A 15,832-nucleotide genomic window follows, 5' to 3' on the forward strand; every position below is an offset into this window, starting at 1 on the left:
GAGGAGGAAGTGTCAGTGGATGGAGTAGGCAGGTGGGTGTTTGGAAGGGCAAAGTGGGATCAGTTTCAGGAGCTGAGTGAGCAGGTGATGGCTCGGGTGGATATGAGGGGGGGGATGTGGATAGTATGAATAGCTGGGTGTTAGAGTTCAGGGAGGAGGATGAAAGCAGTCCCAAGTTGGACGGAGGAGTTTGGGGAAATGGTGAGGTGTAGGAACAGGGCATTTAGTATACTGAAAAGGATGCATAACTTCCAACATCAGATTCAGTATAAGCAGGCCCTGGTGAAGAGAACTATTCGTCAGGCAAAGAGGTCATGTTGGTGTCGGTTCTGTGACACCATTGGAAGGGTGACACCAGTGGGGGATGAGTGGGGTCAGAAGGGAGTGGGATTATCCAGTGTTGACTAGTGGGAAGGATGTGGCAGTAACCGATGAGAAGGAAGAGATGGACAAAGCGTTTGTCGAAGTGCATAGCTCGGCCAATTTGTCAGAGTAGGGGCAGAGTGGGAGAGAGATAAGGAGAGAGGAGCATCCTGAAGTGCTGGGTAGGAGGGAGGATGTAAATGATACATTGAATGCACCATTTACCATGGCAGAGGTGGAAAGGGCAATAGGTAAGGCTGGGTTAATTTCACCTGGGAAAGAGGAGGTGGGCTATGTTATGTTGTCGCATTTTAGTGATGAGGCACTGGATAAGGTTTTGGTGTTGCACAACAGTGTGGGGGAGGGGAAACTACCAGGCAGTTGGAAGGAGGCAGTAGTTGTAACGGTTTTCGTCTATATGTGAAGGAGAGTCGGACCAAAATGCAGCGTGTCGATTGCGATTCATGTTTAATGAAAAAACACACTAAACACAAACACTACAAAAACAAACGTAACGAAAACCTAAACAGCCTATCTGGTGAAAACACAGACAGGAACAATCACCCACAAACACAGTGAAACCCAGGCTACCTAAATATGGTTCCCAATCAGAGACAATGACGAACACCTGCCTCTGATTGAGAACCATATCAGGCCGAACATAGAACTGGACAAACTAGACATGTAACATAGAATGCCCACTCAGATCACACCCTGACCAACCAAAACATAGAAATATACAAAGTAAACTATGGTCAGGGTGTGACAGTACCCCCCCCCCCCCCCCCCCCCAAGGTGCGGACTCCGGCCGCAAAACCTGAACCTATAGGGGAGGGTCTGGGTGGGCATCTGTCCGCGGTGGCGGCTCTGGCGCTGGACGTGGACCCCACTCCATAATAGTTTTAGTCCACCTCCTTAGCGTCCCTGGATAGGTTACCCTCCTAAATGACAGCTCGGGACAGAGGGGCAGCTCGGGACAGAGGTAGCTCGGGACTGATGGGGAGCTCAGCACTGAGAGGAAGCTCAGCACTGAGGAAGCCCAGGCAGGTAGTTGGATCTAGCAGATCCTGGCTGACTGGAGAATCTGGAAGAGTCTGGTCGACTGGCAGATCTGGAAGAGTCTGGTCGACTGGCAGATCTGGAAGAGTCTGGTCGACTGGCAGATCTGGAAGAGTCTGGTCGACTGGCAGATCTGGAAGAGTCTGGTCGACTGGCAGATCTGGAAGAGTCTGGTCGACTGGCAGATCTGGAAGAGTCTGGTCGACTGGCAGATCTGGAAGAGTCTGGTCGACTGGCAGATCTGGAAGAGTCTGGTCGACTGGCAGATCTGGAAGAGTCTGGTCGACTGGCAGATCTGGAAGAGTCTGGTCGACTGGCAGATCTGGAAGAGTCTGGTCGACTGGCAGCTCTGGCTGCTCCATGCTGACTGGCTGCCCCATGCTGACTGGCAGCTCTGGCTGCTCCATGCTGACTGGCTGCCCCATGCTGACTGACAGCTCTGGCTGCTCCATGCTGACTGGCAGCTCTGGCTGCTCCATGCTGACTGGCAGCTCCATGCTGACTGGCTGCTCTGGCTGCTCCATGCTGACTGGCGGCCCTGGCTGCTCCATGCTGACTGGCGGCCCTGGCTGCTCCATGCTGACTGGCGGCCCTGGCTGCTCCATGCTGCCCGGACGGCCCTGGCTGCTCCATGCTGCCCGGACGGCCCTGGCTGCTCCATGCTGCCCGGACGGCCCTGGCTGCTCCATGCTGCCCGGACGGCCCTGGCTGCTCCATGCTGCCCGGACGGCCCTGGCTGCTCCATGCTGCCCGGACGGCCCTGGCTGCTCCATGCTGACTGGCGGCTCTGGCTGCTCCATGCTGACTGGCGGCTCTGGCTGCTCCTTGCAGACTGGCAGCTCTGGCGGCATCCTGCAGACTGGCAGCTCCTTGCAGACTGGCAGCTCCTTGCAGACTGGCAGCTCCTTGCAGACTGGCAGCTCCGAACAGGCGGGAGACTCCGGCAGCGCTGTAGAGGCGGAAAGCTCTGACAGCGCTAAACAGGCGGGAGACTCCGACAGCGCTGTAGAGGCGGAAAGCTCTGACAGCGCTAAACAGGCGGGAGACTCCGACAGCGCTGAAGAGGAGGAAGGCTCTGGCAGCGCTGGACAGGCGAGGCGCACTGTAGGCCTGATGCGTGGTGCTGGCACTGGTGGTACTGGGCCGAGGACACGCACAGGAAGCCTGGTGCGGGGAGCTGCTACCGGAGGGCTGGGGTGTGGAGGTGGTACTGGAAAAACCGGACCGTGCAAGCGCACTGGAGCTCTTGAGCACCGAGCCTGCCCAACCTTACCTGGTTGAATGCTCACGGTCGCCCTGCCAGTGCGGCGAGGTGGAATAGCCCGCACTGGGCTATGCAGGCGAACCGGAGACACCGAGCGCAAGGCTGGTGCCATGTAAGCCGGCCCAAGGAGACGCACTGGGGACCAGCTGCGTAGAGCCGGCTTCATGGCATTAGGCTCGACGCTCAATCTAGCCCGGCCGACACGCGGAGCTGGAATATACCGCACCGGGCTATGCACCCGCACTGGAGACACCGTGCGCACCACTGCATAACACGGTGCCTGTCCGGTCTCTCTAGACCCCCGGTAAGCACAGGGAGTTTGCGCAGGTCTCCTACCTGGCGTAGCCATACTCCCTGTTAGCCCCCCCCCCCCCAATAATTTTTTGGGGCTGCCTCTCAGGCTTCCATCCGCGTCGCCGTGCTGCCTTCTCATACCAGCGCCTCTCTGCTTTCACCGCCTCCATTCTACGATAACCTTCCTCGCACTGCTCCAGCGAATCCCAGGCGGGCTCCGGGCACAAATGCTCTCCATCCAACCTCACTGAGCTCGAGCTGTTTTGCAAGGAGGAATGGGAAAAAATGTCAGTCTCTCGATGTGCAAAACTGATAGAGACATACCCCAAGCGACTTACAGCTGTAATCACAGCAAAAGGTGGCGCTACAATGTATTAACTTAAGGGGGCTGAATAATTTTGCACGCCCAATTTTTCAGTTTTTGATTTGTTAAAAAAGTTTGAAATATCCAATAAATGTCGTTCCACTTCATGATTGTGTCCCACTTGTTGTTGATTCTTCACAAAAAAATACAGTTTTATATCTTTATGTTTGAAGCCTGAAATGTGGCAAAAGGTCGCAAAGTTCAAGGGGGCCGAATACTTTCGCAAGGCATTGTACATGGTGGAGCTGATGGCCACACTGTTGGCCTTGCAGTGGGTGGAGGAAGTCAAGACAGACAGAGTAGTTATTTGCTCTAATTCATGTGCAGTGTTAATGAGTCTCCAGTCCTTTAGGTCACGTAGCAGACAAGACCTGCTTTAGGAGGTGCTACAAACCCATGGTAGGATTAGGCAGATGGGTATACAGATAAGATTTACTTGGGTCCCAGCCCATGTGGGGGTGAAGGGGAACGAGGCAGTTGACGTACTGGCTAAACAAGCACTTAGAAGTGGGAATGTTGATGTCATAGTTTCAATGAGCAAGGCAGAGGGAAAAGCCTGATATGGACAGTGACGGTGCAGAGATGGCAGGAGCAGTGGAATAGAGATACTCAGAGCAGGCATTTATTTCAAGTACAGAGGAAAGTCAGGGAGGGGAGGATGGCAGGAAGGGACAGAAGAGAGGAGGCTAATTTTACAAGATTAAGGGTGCGACACAGCTGGTTGAATACGACGTTAAATGTGATAGGAAAGCATCCAACGGGAAAGTGTGATTATTGCCAGGAAATCGAGACCGTGGAGCATGTATTGATACAGTGTGGACAGTATCAGAGGGAAAGAGAGAGGCTGAGATCTAGTATGAGGGAGAAGGGAATACGGGAAATTAGTTTAAATAGTATATTGAGTAGAACGTCATTAGAGTCTCAAATATGTTATCTTTTTTAAGAGCAACGGGGCTGGCAGGTAGAATTTAGTTTCTCCCTGTCTCTGGCTCACACTCCAGTACAGTAGGTGGCGGTAATGCACCATAATGTTGGATGCCAACCGCCGATAAACCCCACCGAAGAAGAAGTGCATGTCAGAGCAAAAACAAAGCCATGAGGTCGAAGGAATCGTCTGCAGAGCTCCGAGACAGGATTGTGTTGAGGCACAGATCTGGGCAAGGGTACCAACATATTCCTGCAGCATTGAAGGTCCCCAAGAGCACAGTAGCCTCCACCATTCTTTAATGGAAGAAGTTTGGAACCACCAATACTCTTCCTAGAGCTGGCCTCCCGACCAAACTGAGCAATCGGTAGAGAAGGGCCTTGGTCAGGGAGGTAACAAAGAACCCAATGGTCAATCTGACAGCGCTTCAAAGTTCTTCTGTGGAGATGGGAGAACCTTCCAGAAGGACAACCATCTCTGAAGCACTCCACCAATCAGGCCTTTATGGTAGAGTGGCCAGACGGAAACCACTCCTCAGTAAAAGGCACATGACAGCCCGCTTGGAGTTTGCCAAAGGGCACCTAAAGGACACAAACCACAAGAAACAAAATTCTCTGGTCTGATGAAACCAAGATTGAACTATTTTGCCTGAATGCGAAGCGTCACGTCTGGAGGAAACCTGCACAATCTCTATGGTTAAGCATGGTGGTGGAAGCATCATGCTGTGGGGATGTTTTTCAGGGGCAGGGACTGGGAGACTAGTCAGGATTGAACATCTCTGGAGAGACCTGAAAATAACTGTTCAGCGACACTCCCCATCCAACCGACAAGGCTTGAGGATCTGCAGAGAGGAATGGGAGAAACTCCCCAAATACAGGTGTGCCAAGCTTGTAGCGTCATACCTAAGGCTGTAGCTGCTGCCAAAGGTGCTTCAACAAAGTACTTGGTAAAGGGTCTGAATAGTTGAGAGTAATCTGCATAGCAATGATAGGAGCGACCATGTGAGGATAGGACTGAGCCGAGTGACTTGGTGTATAGAGAAAAGAGGAGAGGGCCGAGAACCGAGTCTTGGGGGACCTCAATAGTGAGAGCATGTGGTGCAGATAGATCCTCTCCACATCACCTGGTAGGAGCGACCTGCCAGGTAGAATGCAATCCAGGAGTGTGCAGAGCCTGACACGCCAGGTCTTGAGAGGGTGGAGAGGAGGATCTGATGGTTCACGGTGTCGAGGCAGTGGATAGATCTAGGAGGATGAGAACAGAGAGAGAGAATCAGCTTTGGCAGAGCGGAGAACCTACGTCACAAAGCAGAGCTGTCTCAGTTGAGTGAGCCGTCTTGAAGCCTGACTGGTTAGAGTCAAGAATATCATTCTGAGAGAGATAACAACAGTTTATTATAGACAGTTCGCTCAAGTGTTTTGGGAAGCAGGGACACTAATCTGTTTTTCAATATTTTTTGTAGTGTTTCTTTAGTGCCTTGCCGCAAACAGGATGCATGTTTTGGAATATTTGTATTCTGTACAGGCTTGCTTCTTTTCACTCTGTCAAGTAGGTTATTATTGTAGAGAAACTACAATGTTGTTGAGCCATCCTCAGTTCTCTTATCACAGACATTAAACTCTGTAACTGTTTTAAAGTCACCATTGTCCTCATGGTGAAATCCCTGAGCAGTTTCCTTCCTCTCCGGCAACTGAGTTAGGAAGGACGCCTATCTTTGTAGTGACTGGGTGTATTGATTCAATACAATTACAAATAATTGTATGCGTGGGGTACATGCACATTTTCACTACTGAACTTAGGCTTGCCATAACAACGAAGTTGAATACTTATTGACTCAAGACATTTCAGCTTTTCATTTTTAATTAATTTGTATAAATATCGAAAAACATAATTCCACTTTGATATTATGGGATATTTTGTATAGGCTAGTGACAAACTCAATATAATCCATTTAAATTCAGGTTGTAACACCACAAAATGTGGAAAAAGGTCAAAGTATGTAAATACTTTCTGAAGGCACTGTAGGTAGTCGATTCATGGAATCAAGCTGTATATTGCATGTCTAACGAATGAAGCCACACGTGATAGAAACATATGTATGTGAAATGGCACTCATACATTGTGGCATATTGGCGCATTCAATTGAATATTGTATTAAACTGTATATATGGCGTTTCTTTCCTTCCTCTTAAATTACTTTCAAAGTAAATTTAATTTTTATGATTGGGCTATCAATGATGACTTGTGTCAAAAGGTTCCTGTGAGAAACGTTTTCTCTATTTATTAAGATGTCTGAGGGTCAGTCTCACATTTTGAAGTGAATTTATTCAGCTATGACTCATGTTGTTGTCAACTACATGAATCAAAAGTAAACATATCTATGCATCATATTTTTTTTTATTATTATCCACTTTATTTCGTCATTCTGCATATTTCTGCTCCACAAATTGAGATGAATAAGAATTTGCCAGGTGTAACAGAAACCAACACAGACAGAAAGGAAAATTCTAGGAGACCGGGATGCATATGCTTTTGAATTGGTCAGCCAAAACGCGCCACCATTCGCGGCGTTTGCAGTTCACGACCTCTTCGTGAAACCAATCACTTTTCACACAGTTCCCTCTCGTCCAATCGAATGACGCGATGCTGAGCGATGTTTACATTTTTGGCAGTGAGCGATTGAACTGCCAAGCAGTAAACGATGTTTAAACTTTATGAACCTTTTCAAAGATTACCGCGTATGTTCCTATTCCACTAGCGAAGTAACTTTTTCCAGAGTACCACAGCACATAGTTGCTATACATCTTCAGTTAGCTAACTAGCTAGCTAACAAATAACCCTAGCAACCTGTTGATTGATAAACTGGCTACGCGAGTTGTTGATGTTAGCTAGCTAGCTAACGTTAGCGTGTGCAAATGACAGCCACCAATGTTTAACAACAACGACGAGGATATTGTCGAAGATGTGGCCAGTTTAAGGAATCAATTGCGATTGACGGAGATTAGTTTGCAAAGTTTGGGAGAACAATTAAGGTAAGCGACGCTAACTTGCTTCTAGGTGTCAATATAACGTTACATGGCTAACTTGATTTCCCCACTTTAGTCACAGGTAGGTGCAAGTCAATGCAACTTCCTCACGCACATAACCCAATTGACTAACAGACTGTTAGGTCCACTGAAAGTCCAACAGGTGTAGCACTTACTTTGACATGCCTTTTTGCCATCCTCCAAGTCACTCAGGACATGAGAGTCACAGTGAGCGGTCTGAGAGGAGTTTAGTACATGGGTTGCCAGGTCTTCTGTCCCTAGAGGACCTACAGCGGCCTGATGTCGCACATCCTCCACCTGACAACCCAAGTCTTGAGAGACCCCTCCACAGAAGTAGGACAGCTGAGAGACAGGCCTGTGAAAGCCTACCCAGTACTGACTCCAGGGTGAGAGAGAGAGACAGCCACTTTATTTACAGATGGACTGGTCTATGTTACTGTATGTGTGTGGTCATTTGTACACTAACTCTGTAGCTATAATGTCACAGACTTTGTCTGTTTGCTTGATAATCTGAGTTGAGTGTGTTTCTTGTCTTTGATGTTTGTGTGTGTGTTGGGTTTGTGGTTCATGTCTTAACCTGTCTATACCTCTGTATCCATCAGTGCTCCTCGTCTAGGGCAGTGGAGATGGAGGTTGCCCCCCTCAGGAAGAAGCTAGGCTGCCTGCGTCAGGAGAACGCCTCCCTGGCTCTGGAGAACAGACAGCTCATCAGTGACCTGGAGGCGACCCAGATTGAACTGGCCAGCTCTAAAACCAAGGTACTAAGTGAGAACAACCCTGCATGTAAAGATCATTGACATTCACTAGGAGAGATGCTAAATGGTCGGTGTATTGCTCTTTCTTCAGGCCCGTCTCCTGGGCTCCACAGTAGGGGCTAAGACCTCCAGTGTGACCGTCATGAGGGAGCAGATCCTGGGCTTGGAGGCTGAGGTGGAGGCCCAGGCCAAAGAACTCCGGTCAGTAGGCATATTTTTTTTATTGCTGTGTCTTTAAATGTAAGATTGTAATTAAGTCTCACTGAATTTGTATTTTCCAATATCTTTTTCAGAATTAAAATAGAACTGAATTGGATGTTGTTGTTGACTTGTTGTTGATTTAGGACTGCAGAGTTGAAGGCAGAGCAGAGCCAGCAGGCAGCAACCCAAAGTGACAGACAGGTAGCTGAACTCAGAGACGAACTGAGCATGCTCAGAACAGAGCTTACCGACACAACCAGACAAGGAAAACGGTAACACTTGGCACTTGTTTCCCCTTGCATTAATTTGTTTTAGCTTTGATTCTCCCCATCTAAGATAATTTGTCCCCTATTGTTCTCAATTGATTTTGTTGCTGGCATTCTAGGAGGTTCCTTCAGGTCCTTTGTACCCGGACATAGGCAACAATCCAACTAAGGAAAACACTGACACTTGTTGCTCATTCACAGGCATAACAATGTCTTTTAGTGTGAAATAACGACAATGTACTGAGCTGTCTCGTTTCTTACAGAGCGGAGCAACAAAGGAACCAAGCCCTTCGCAATGCGGAGAAACTCACAGACGCTTTCAAAGACTACAAGACAAATATTTCCATTAAGCTGAAGAAGGTAACTCATTGAACCCTTACTTAGTTCAGCATAGGAAATAGTGAGTAGTGACCGACCCTTTGACCTTATGGCTCGACTGTGTTTCCAAGGTCATGGAGAGCGAGAGCAAACTGAAGGAGAGTCTCATCGTGTGTGACCGAGAGAGAGAGGAGCTGGAGAGCAAGTGTACCGTGTTGGAGAGAGCGCGAGAGGAGCAAGGCCAAACCATCAGGTGGGTGTGGGCATTATCATCAACAGGGCCTAAAATTACCACCTGCCAAATGCGGGTAGAGTTGGACATTGGTGGGTAATATGTCTACTTCACCTGCCACGTTAGTGGGTGGCCAGGGCTCCACAGTGCACGCAGTTCACTCGCATTTGTGAATAAAAATAATTACGTATGATCGTATTTAGAGCAAAATAAATACTGCAGTAGCTGTTTTCTAAGTATTTCTGCCTTTTTGTTTCAATTTACCACTACTTCTTACTAGTTATACATTAGTTTTAGAAACATTACAAAGCATGCGCATCTGTTTTGTTGGTGTAATTAAGCCGAACAAAAATCTTTTGATTGGTGAAAAAATCTGAGTCGGTGATAGATGTTAGTATCTACCTGACGTAAGTGGCTGGTGAACGCAAGTTAATTTAAAGCCCTGATCATCACGGAGTTGAGTAGCTAGCTATACGGTTTGTGGTGTTAAATTGAGATTTTGGCCTACACACAATACCCCATAATGTAAAAGTGGAATTATGCTTGTGCTTCTAGTTCTGACAATGCAGTAATAACCAACGAGTAATCTAACCTAACAATTTTTCACAACAGCTACCTTATACACACAAGTGTAAAGGGATGAAGAATATGTACATAAAGATATATGAATGAGTGATGGCACAGAACGGCATGGGCAAGATGCAGTAGATGGTATCGAGTACAGTATATACATATGAGATGAGTAATGTAGGGTATGTAAACATATAAAAGTGGCATTGTTTAAAGTGGCTAGTGATACATGTATTACATAAAGATGGCAAGATGCAGTAGGTGGTATAGAGTACAGTATATACAAATGAGATGAGTAATGTAGGGTATGTAAACATTATATTAAGTGGCATTGTTTAAAGTGGCTAGTGATACATTTTTTACATAAATTTTTCCATTATTAAAGTGGCTGGAGTCGAGTCAGTATGTTGGCAGCAGTCACTCAATGTTAGTGGTGGCTGTCTAACAGTCAGATTGCCTTGAGATAGAAGCTGTTTTTCAGTCTCTCAGTCCCTGCTTTGATGCACTGACCTCGCTTTCTGGATGATAGCGGGGTGAACAGGCAGTGGCTCGTGACATCGGGTGGTGTAGGTGTCCTGGAGAGCAGGTAGTTTGCCCCCGGTGATGAGTTGTGTAGACCTCACTACCCTCTGGAGAGCCTTACGGATGTGGGTGGAGCAGTTGTCGTACCAGGCGGTGATACAGCCCGACAGGATACTCTCGATTGTGCATCTGTAAACGTGTGAGTGCTTTTGGTGACAAACCAAATTTCTTCAGCCTCCTGAGGTTGAAGAGGTGCTGCTGCGCTTTCTTCACCACACTGTCTGTGTGGGTGGACCAATTGTTTGTCCATGATGTGTACGCCGAGGAACTAAAAACGTTCTACCCTCTCCACTACTGTCCCGTCAATGTGGATAGGGGGGTGCTCCCTCTGCTGTTTCCTTAAGTCCATGATCATCTCCTTTGTTTTGTTGACGTTGAGCGTGAGGTTATTTTCCTGACACCACACTCCGAGGGCCCTCACCTCCTCCCTGTAGGCCGTCTCGTCTTTTTTTATTTTTTTGTTTTTTATTTTACCCCTTTTTCTCCCCAATTTCGTGGTATCCAATTGTTGTAGTAGCTACTATCTTGTCTCATTGCTACAACACCCGTATGGGCTCGGGAGAGACGAAGGTTGAATGTCATGCGTCTTCCGATACACAACCCAACCAGCCGTACTGCTTCTTAACACAGCGCGCATCCAACCCGGAAGCCAGCCGCACCAATGGAGAACAGGGAGTACAGGAGAGGGCTCAGAACGCACCCTTATGGGGCCCCAGTGTTGAGGATCAGCGGGGTGGAGATGTTGTTACCTACCCTCACCTCCTGGGGGCGGCCCGTCAGGAAGTCCAGTACCCAGTTGCACAGAGCGGGGTCGAGACCCAGGGTCTCGAGCTTGATGACGAGTTTGGAGGGTACTATGGTGTTAAATGCTGAGCTGTAGTCGATGAACAGCATTCTCACATAGGTATTCCTCTTGTCCAGATGGGTTAGGGCAGTGTGCAGTTTGGTTGAGATTGCATCGTCTGTGGACCTATTGGGACGGTAAGCAAATTGGAGTGGGTCTAGGGTGTCAGGTAGGGTGGAGGTGATATGGTCCTTGACTAGTCTCTCAAAGCACTTCATGATGACGGAAGTGAGTGCTACGGGGCGGTAGTCGTTTAGCTCAGTTACCTTAGCTTTCTTGGGAACAGGAACAATGGTGGCCCTCTTGAAGCATGTGGGGACAGCAGACTGGAATAAGGATTGATTGAATATGTCCGTAAACACACCAGCCAGCTGGTCTGCGCATGTTCTGAGGATTCGGCTGGGGATGCCGTCTGGGCCTGCAGCCTTGCGAGCGAGGGTTAACACGTTTAAATCTTTCACTCACGTCGGTTGCAGTGAAGGAGAGCCCGCAGGTTTTGGTAACGGACCGTGTCAGTGGCACTGTATTGTCATCAAAGCGAGCAAAGAAGTTGTTTAGTCTGTCTGGGAGCAAGACATCGTAGTCCGCGACGGGGCTGGTTTTCTTTTTGTAATCCGTGATTGACTGTAGACCCTGCCACATACCTCTTGTGTCTGAGCCATTGAATTGCGGAACATATCCCAATCCACGTGATCGAAGCAATCATGACGCGTGGAATCAGATTAGTCGGACTAGCGTTGACAAGACCTGAGCGCGGGAGCTTCTAGTTTTAGTTTCTGTCTGTAGGCTGGAAGTAACAAAATGGAGTCGTGGTCAGCTTTTCCGAAAGGAGAGCGGGGGGAGGGCCTTATGTGTGTCGCGGAAGTTAGAATAACAATGATCCAGGGTTTTACCAGCCCTGGTAGCACAATCGATATGCTGATAGAATTTAGAGAGTCTTGTTTTCAGATTAGCCTTGTTAAAATCACCAGCTACAATGAATGCAGCCTCAGGATATGTGGTTTCCAGTTTACATAGAGTCAAATAAAGTTTGTTCAGGGCCATCGATGTGTCTGCTTGGGGGATGGATAGATGCGGCTGTGATTATAATCGAAGAGAATTCTCTTGGTAGATAATGCGGTCGACATTTGATTGTGAGGAATTCTAAGTCAGGTGAACAGAAGGACTTGAGTTCCTGTATGTTGTTATCATCACACCACGTCTCTGTTAATCATATGGCATACCCCCCCACCCCTTTTCTTACCAGAAAGATGTTTGTTTCTGTTGGTGCGATGCGTAAAGAAACCAACTGGCTGTACCGACTCCGATAGCGTGTCTTGAGTGATCCATGTTTCTGTGAAGCAAAGAACCTTACAGTCTCTTATGTCTCTCTGGAAAGCTACCCTTGCTCGGATTTCATCAATCTTGTTGTCAAGAGACTGGACATTGGCGAGTAGTATGCTCAGGAGCGGTGCGCGATGTGCCCATCTCCGGAGCCCGACCAGAAGACCGCTTCGTCTGCCCCTTTTACGGGGTCGTTGTTTTGATTTGCCGGCTGGGATCCGATCTATTGTCCCGGGTGGTGGGCAAAACACAGGATCCGCTTCGGGGAAAGTCGTATTCCTGGTCGTAATGATGGTGAGTTGACGTTGCTCTTATATCCAGTAGTTTCTCCCGACTGTATGTAATAAAACCTAAGATTACCTTGGGTACCAACGTAATAAATAACACGTACAAAAAACAAAATACTGCATAGTTTCCTTGGAACGCGAAGCGAGGCGGCCAATATTTTCCCAATCAGAGCACCCCCCCCCCCCCCCCCCCCCCCCAGTTCCCAGTTGCCTTGAACGCACTGAAGTCGGAAGTCTGAGATTTCCAAGTTCCCAGTTGTTTTGAACGCGCCATCGAACGGCTACGTTAAGGCAGGCTGTCACACACCATTGCAATGAGCTGGAGTTGGTATGCATTTTGAAAACATACACCTAATTGGGGTCCCGAGTGGCGCAGCGGTCTAAGGCATTGCATCTCAGTGCTAGAAGCTTCACTACAGACCCTGGTTTGATTCCAGGCTGTATCACAACCGGGTCGTGATTGGGAGTCTCATAGGGCAGCGCACAATTGGCCCACAATTGGCCCAGCATAGTCCAGGTTAGGGTTTGGCCGGGTTAGGCCAAGAATTTGCCTAGTTAAATAAAGGTTAAAGAAATATTTAAAAAATGGTTTGAAACCTGAACGTTTTAATGCATGCTATGAGGCATTTTTTGCCTCGCTTCAAAGTAGCCTATTAGATATCCACTCTTTCTAAATTTCATCTCTTGTCACATGATACCGCTCGCGTGCAATGCCCTTTTGACAACTGTGTTCCCTCTAAATGCATTATGGAACGAAGATTTGTGTGTAGCCTACTGCCTTGTGAGCTTTGCTGCGCATACAATGTGAAGAAATAATAGTTTATCAACATTTTAAGCTAAACTTTCTGATCTGTTGGATCAGACTCATTGCTTTTTTCATTGTATTTTTTCAAAATGTAGCCTTGGTTGTTTGAATTTGGGATCTATCGTCCCACGACTGTCCCAAAGTCTGTTTGGAATAGGCTATTTCTTTCTTGACAAGCTGACCAATAGAATAGGTAGCCTAAACTTTTCTACTAAAGTAGATTGACATAGGTGAGTGATTTTGCTGTTTGTTACTCGTCTTGTTGGCTCAGAATTCGGTAAGAAAGCCTGCATATCGTTGTATCCTCGATTTACATGTTCTGTTAAAACCTCTAAAGGAACCTCCCCCTTTTTCAGTTTTCGCCTAAAATGACATACCCAAATCTAACTGTCGGTAGCTCAGGACCTGAAGCAAGGATATGCATATTCTTGATATCATTTGAAAGGAAACATTTTGACGTTTGTGGAAATGTTAAATTAATGTAGGAGAATATAACATATTATATATGTTAAAAGATAATATAAAGAAAAGAAACGAAAGGCCATAATGACTTATGCCAGCAATTTAGATGTTGGCCACTAGATGGCAGCAGTGTACACTACCATTCAAAAGTTTGGGTCACTTGAAAACATACATGAAATGAGTTGCAACATGAATAGGAAATATTGTCAAGATGTTGACAAGGTTATAAATAATGATTTTTACTTGAAATATTAATTGTGTCCTTCAAATTTGGCTTTTGTCAAAGAATCCTCAATTTGCAGCAATTACAGATCAATAGGGTTGCAATCCAGTGACTGTACAGGCCATAGACAGAATACCAGCTGACTGCTTCTTCCCTAAATAGTTATTGCATAGTTTGGAGCTGTGCTTTTGGTCATTGTCCTGTTGTTGGAGGAAATTGGCTCCAATTAAGCGCCGTCCACAGGGTATGGCATGGTGTTGCAAAATGGAGTGATAGCCTTCCTTCTTCAAGATCCCTTTTACCCTGTACAAATCTCCCACTTTACCACCAACAAAGCACCCCCAGACCATCACATTGTCTCCACCATGCTTGACAGATGGCGTCAAGCAGTCCTCTAGCATCTTTTCATTTTTTCTGCATCTCACGAATGTTGTTCTTTGCGATCCGAACATCACAAACTTAGATTAATCTGTCCATAACACTTTTTTCCAATCTTCCTGTGTCTGTTCTTTTCCCATCTTAATATTTTTGTTTTATTGGCCAGTCTGAGATAAGGCTTTTTCTTTGCAACTCTGCCTAGAAGGCCAGCATCCCGGAGTCGCCTCTTCACTGTTGACGTTGAGACGGGTGTTCTGCGGGTACTATTTAATGAAGATGCCAGTTAAGGACTTGTGAGGCGTCTATTTCTCAAACTAGACACTCTAATGTACTTATCCTCTTACTCAGTTGTGCACAGAGGCCTCCCACTCTTTCTATTCTGGTTAGAGCCAGTTTGTGCTGTTCTGTGAAGGGAGTAGTACATAGCGTTGTATGAGATATTCAGTTTCTTGGCAATTTCTTGCATGGAATAGCCTTAATTTCTCAGAAGAAGAATAGACTGACAAGTTTCAGAGGAATGGTCTTTGTTTCTGGCCATTTTGAGCCTGTAATTGAACCCACAAATGCTGATGCTTCAGATACTCAACATGTCGAAAGAAGGCCAGTTTTATTGCTTCTTTAATCAGAACAACAGTTTTCAGCTGTGCTAACATAATTGCAAAAGGGTTTTATAATGATCAAGTAGCCCTTTAAAATTATACATTTGGATTAGCTAACACAACGTGCCAATGGAACACAGGAGTGATGGTTGCTGATAATGGGCCTCTGTCCGCCTATGTAGACATTCCATTAAAAGTCAGCCGTTTCCAGCTACAATAGTGATTTACAACATTAACAATGTCTACACTGTATTTGTGATCAATTGTGATCAACTGTATTTGTGATCAATTGTGATCAACTGTATTTGTGATCATTATTTTAATGGACAAAAAATTTGATTTTCTTTCAAAAACAAAGAAACGTGTAAGTGACCCCAAACTTTTGAACTGTAGTGTGCAGTTGAAGTCAGAAGTTTACATACACTTAGGTTGGAGTCATTAAAACTAGTTTATTAACCACTCCACAAATTTCTTGTTAACAAGCTATAGTTTTGGCAAGTCGGTTAGGACATCTACTTTGTGCATGACACAAGTAATCTTTCCAACAATTGTTTACTGACAGTTTATTTCACTTATAATTCACTGTATCACAATTCCAGTGGGTCAGAAGTTTACATACGCTAAGTTGACTGTGTCTTTAAACAGCTTGGAAAATTCCAGAAAATGTCATG

General features: G+C 46.6%; 1 protein-coding gene across 9 annotated transcripts in view; it reads left to right on the forward strand.

The window, feature by feature from the left end:
* Nucleotides 1–6,624: 6,624 nt before the first annotated feature.
* Nucleotides 6,625–15,832, forward strand: part of ccdc18 (coiled-coil domain containing 18) — a 32,769-nt gene continuing 23,561 nt past the window's right edge. For 2 of the 9 annotated variants that reach the window (XR_016482451.1, XM_021612919.3), the window contains exons 1-7: nucleotides 6,625–7,301; nucleotides 7,501–7,702; nucleotides 7,919–8,074; nucleotides 8,163–8,272; nucleotides 8,416–8,544; nucleotides 8,802–8,898; nucleotides 8,988–9,109. Coding sequence is in view for 7 of the 9 variants with exons in the window: in XM_021612919.3 (XP_021468594.2) it covers nucleotides 7,198–7,301; nucleotides 7,501–7,702; nucleotides 7,919–8,074; nucleotides 8,163–8,272; nucleotides 8,416–8,544; nucleotides 8,802–8,898; nucleotides 8,988–9,109 (920 nt within the window). In the remaining 2 variants the exon portion in view is untranslated. The remainder of the gene's footprint in view (nucleotides 7,302–7,500; nucleotides 7,703–7,918; nucleotides 8,075–8,162; nucleotides 8,273–8,415; nucleotides 8,545–8,801; nucleotides 8,899–8,987; nucleotides 9,110–15,832) is intronic. The other 7 variants (XR_016482450.1, XM_021612918.3, XM_090181979.1 and 4 more) reach the window with 5 other exon arrangements.

The sequence above is a fragment of the Oncorhynchus mykiss genome, chromosome 8, assembly GCF_057628025.1.
Source record: "Oncorhynchus mykiss isolate SJ-2025 chromosome 8, ASM5762802v1, whole genome shotgun sequence".
In the NCBI taxonomy this organism is placed as follows: domain Eukaryota; kingdom Metazoa; phylum Chordata; class Actinopteri; order Salmoniformes; family Salmonidae; genus Oncorhynchus; species Oncorhynchus mykiss.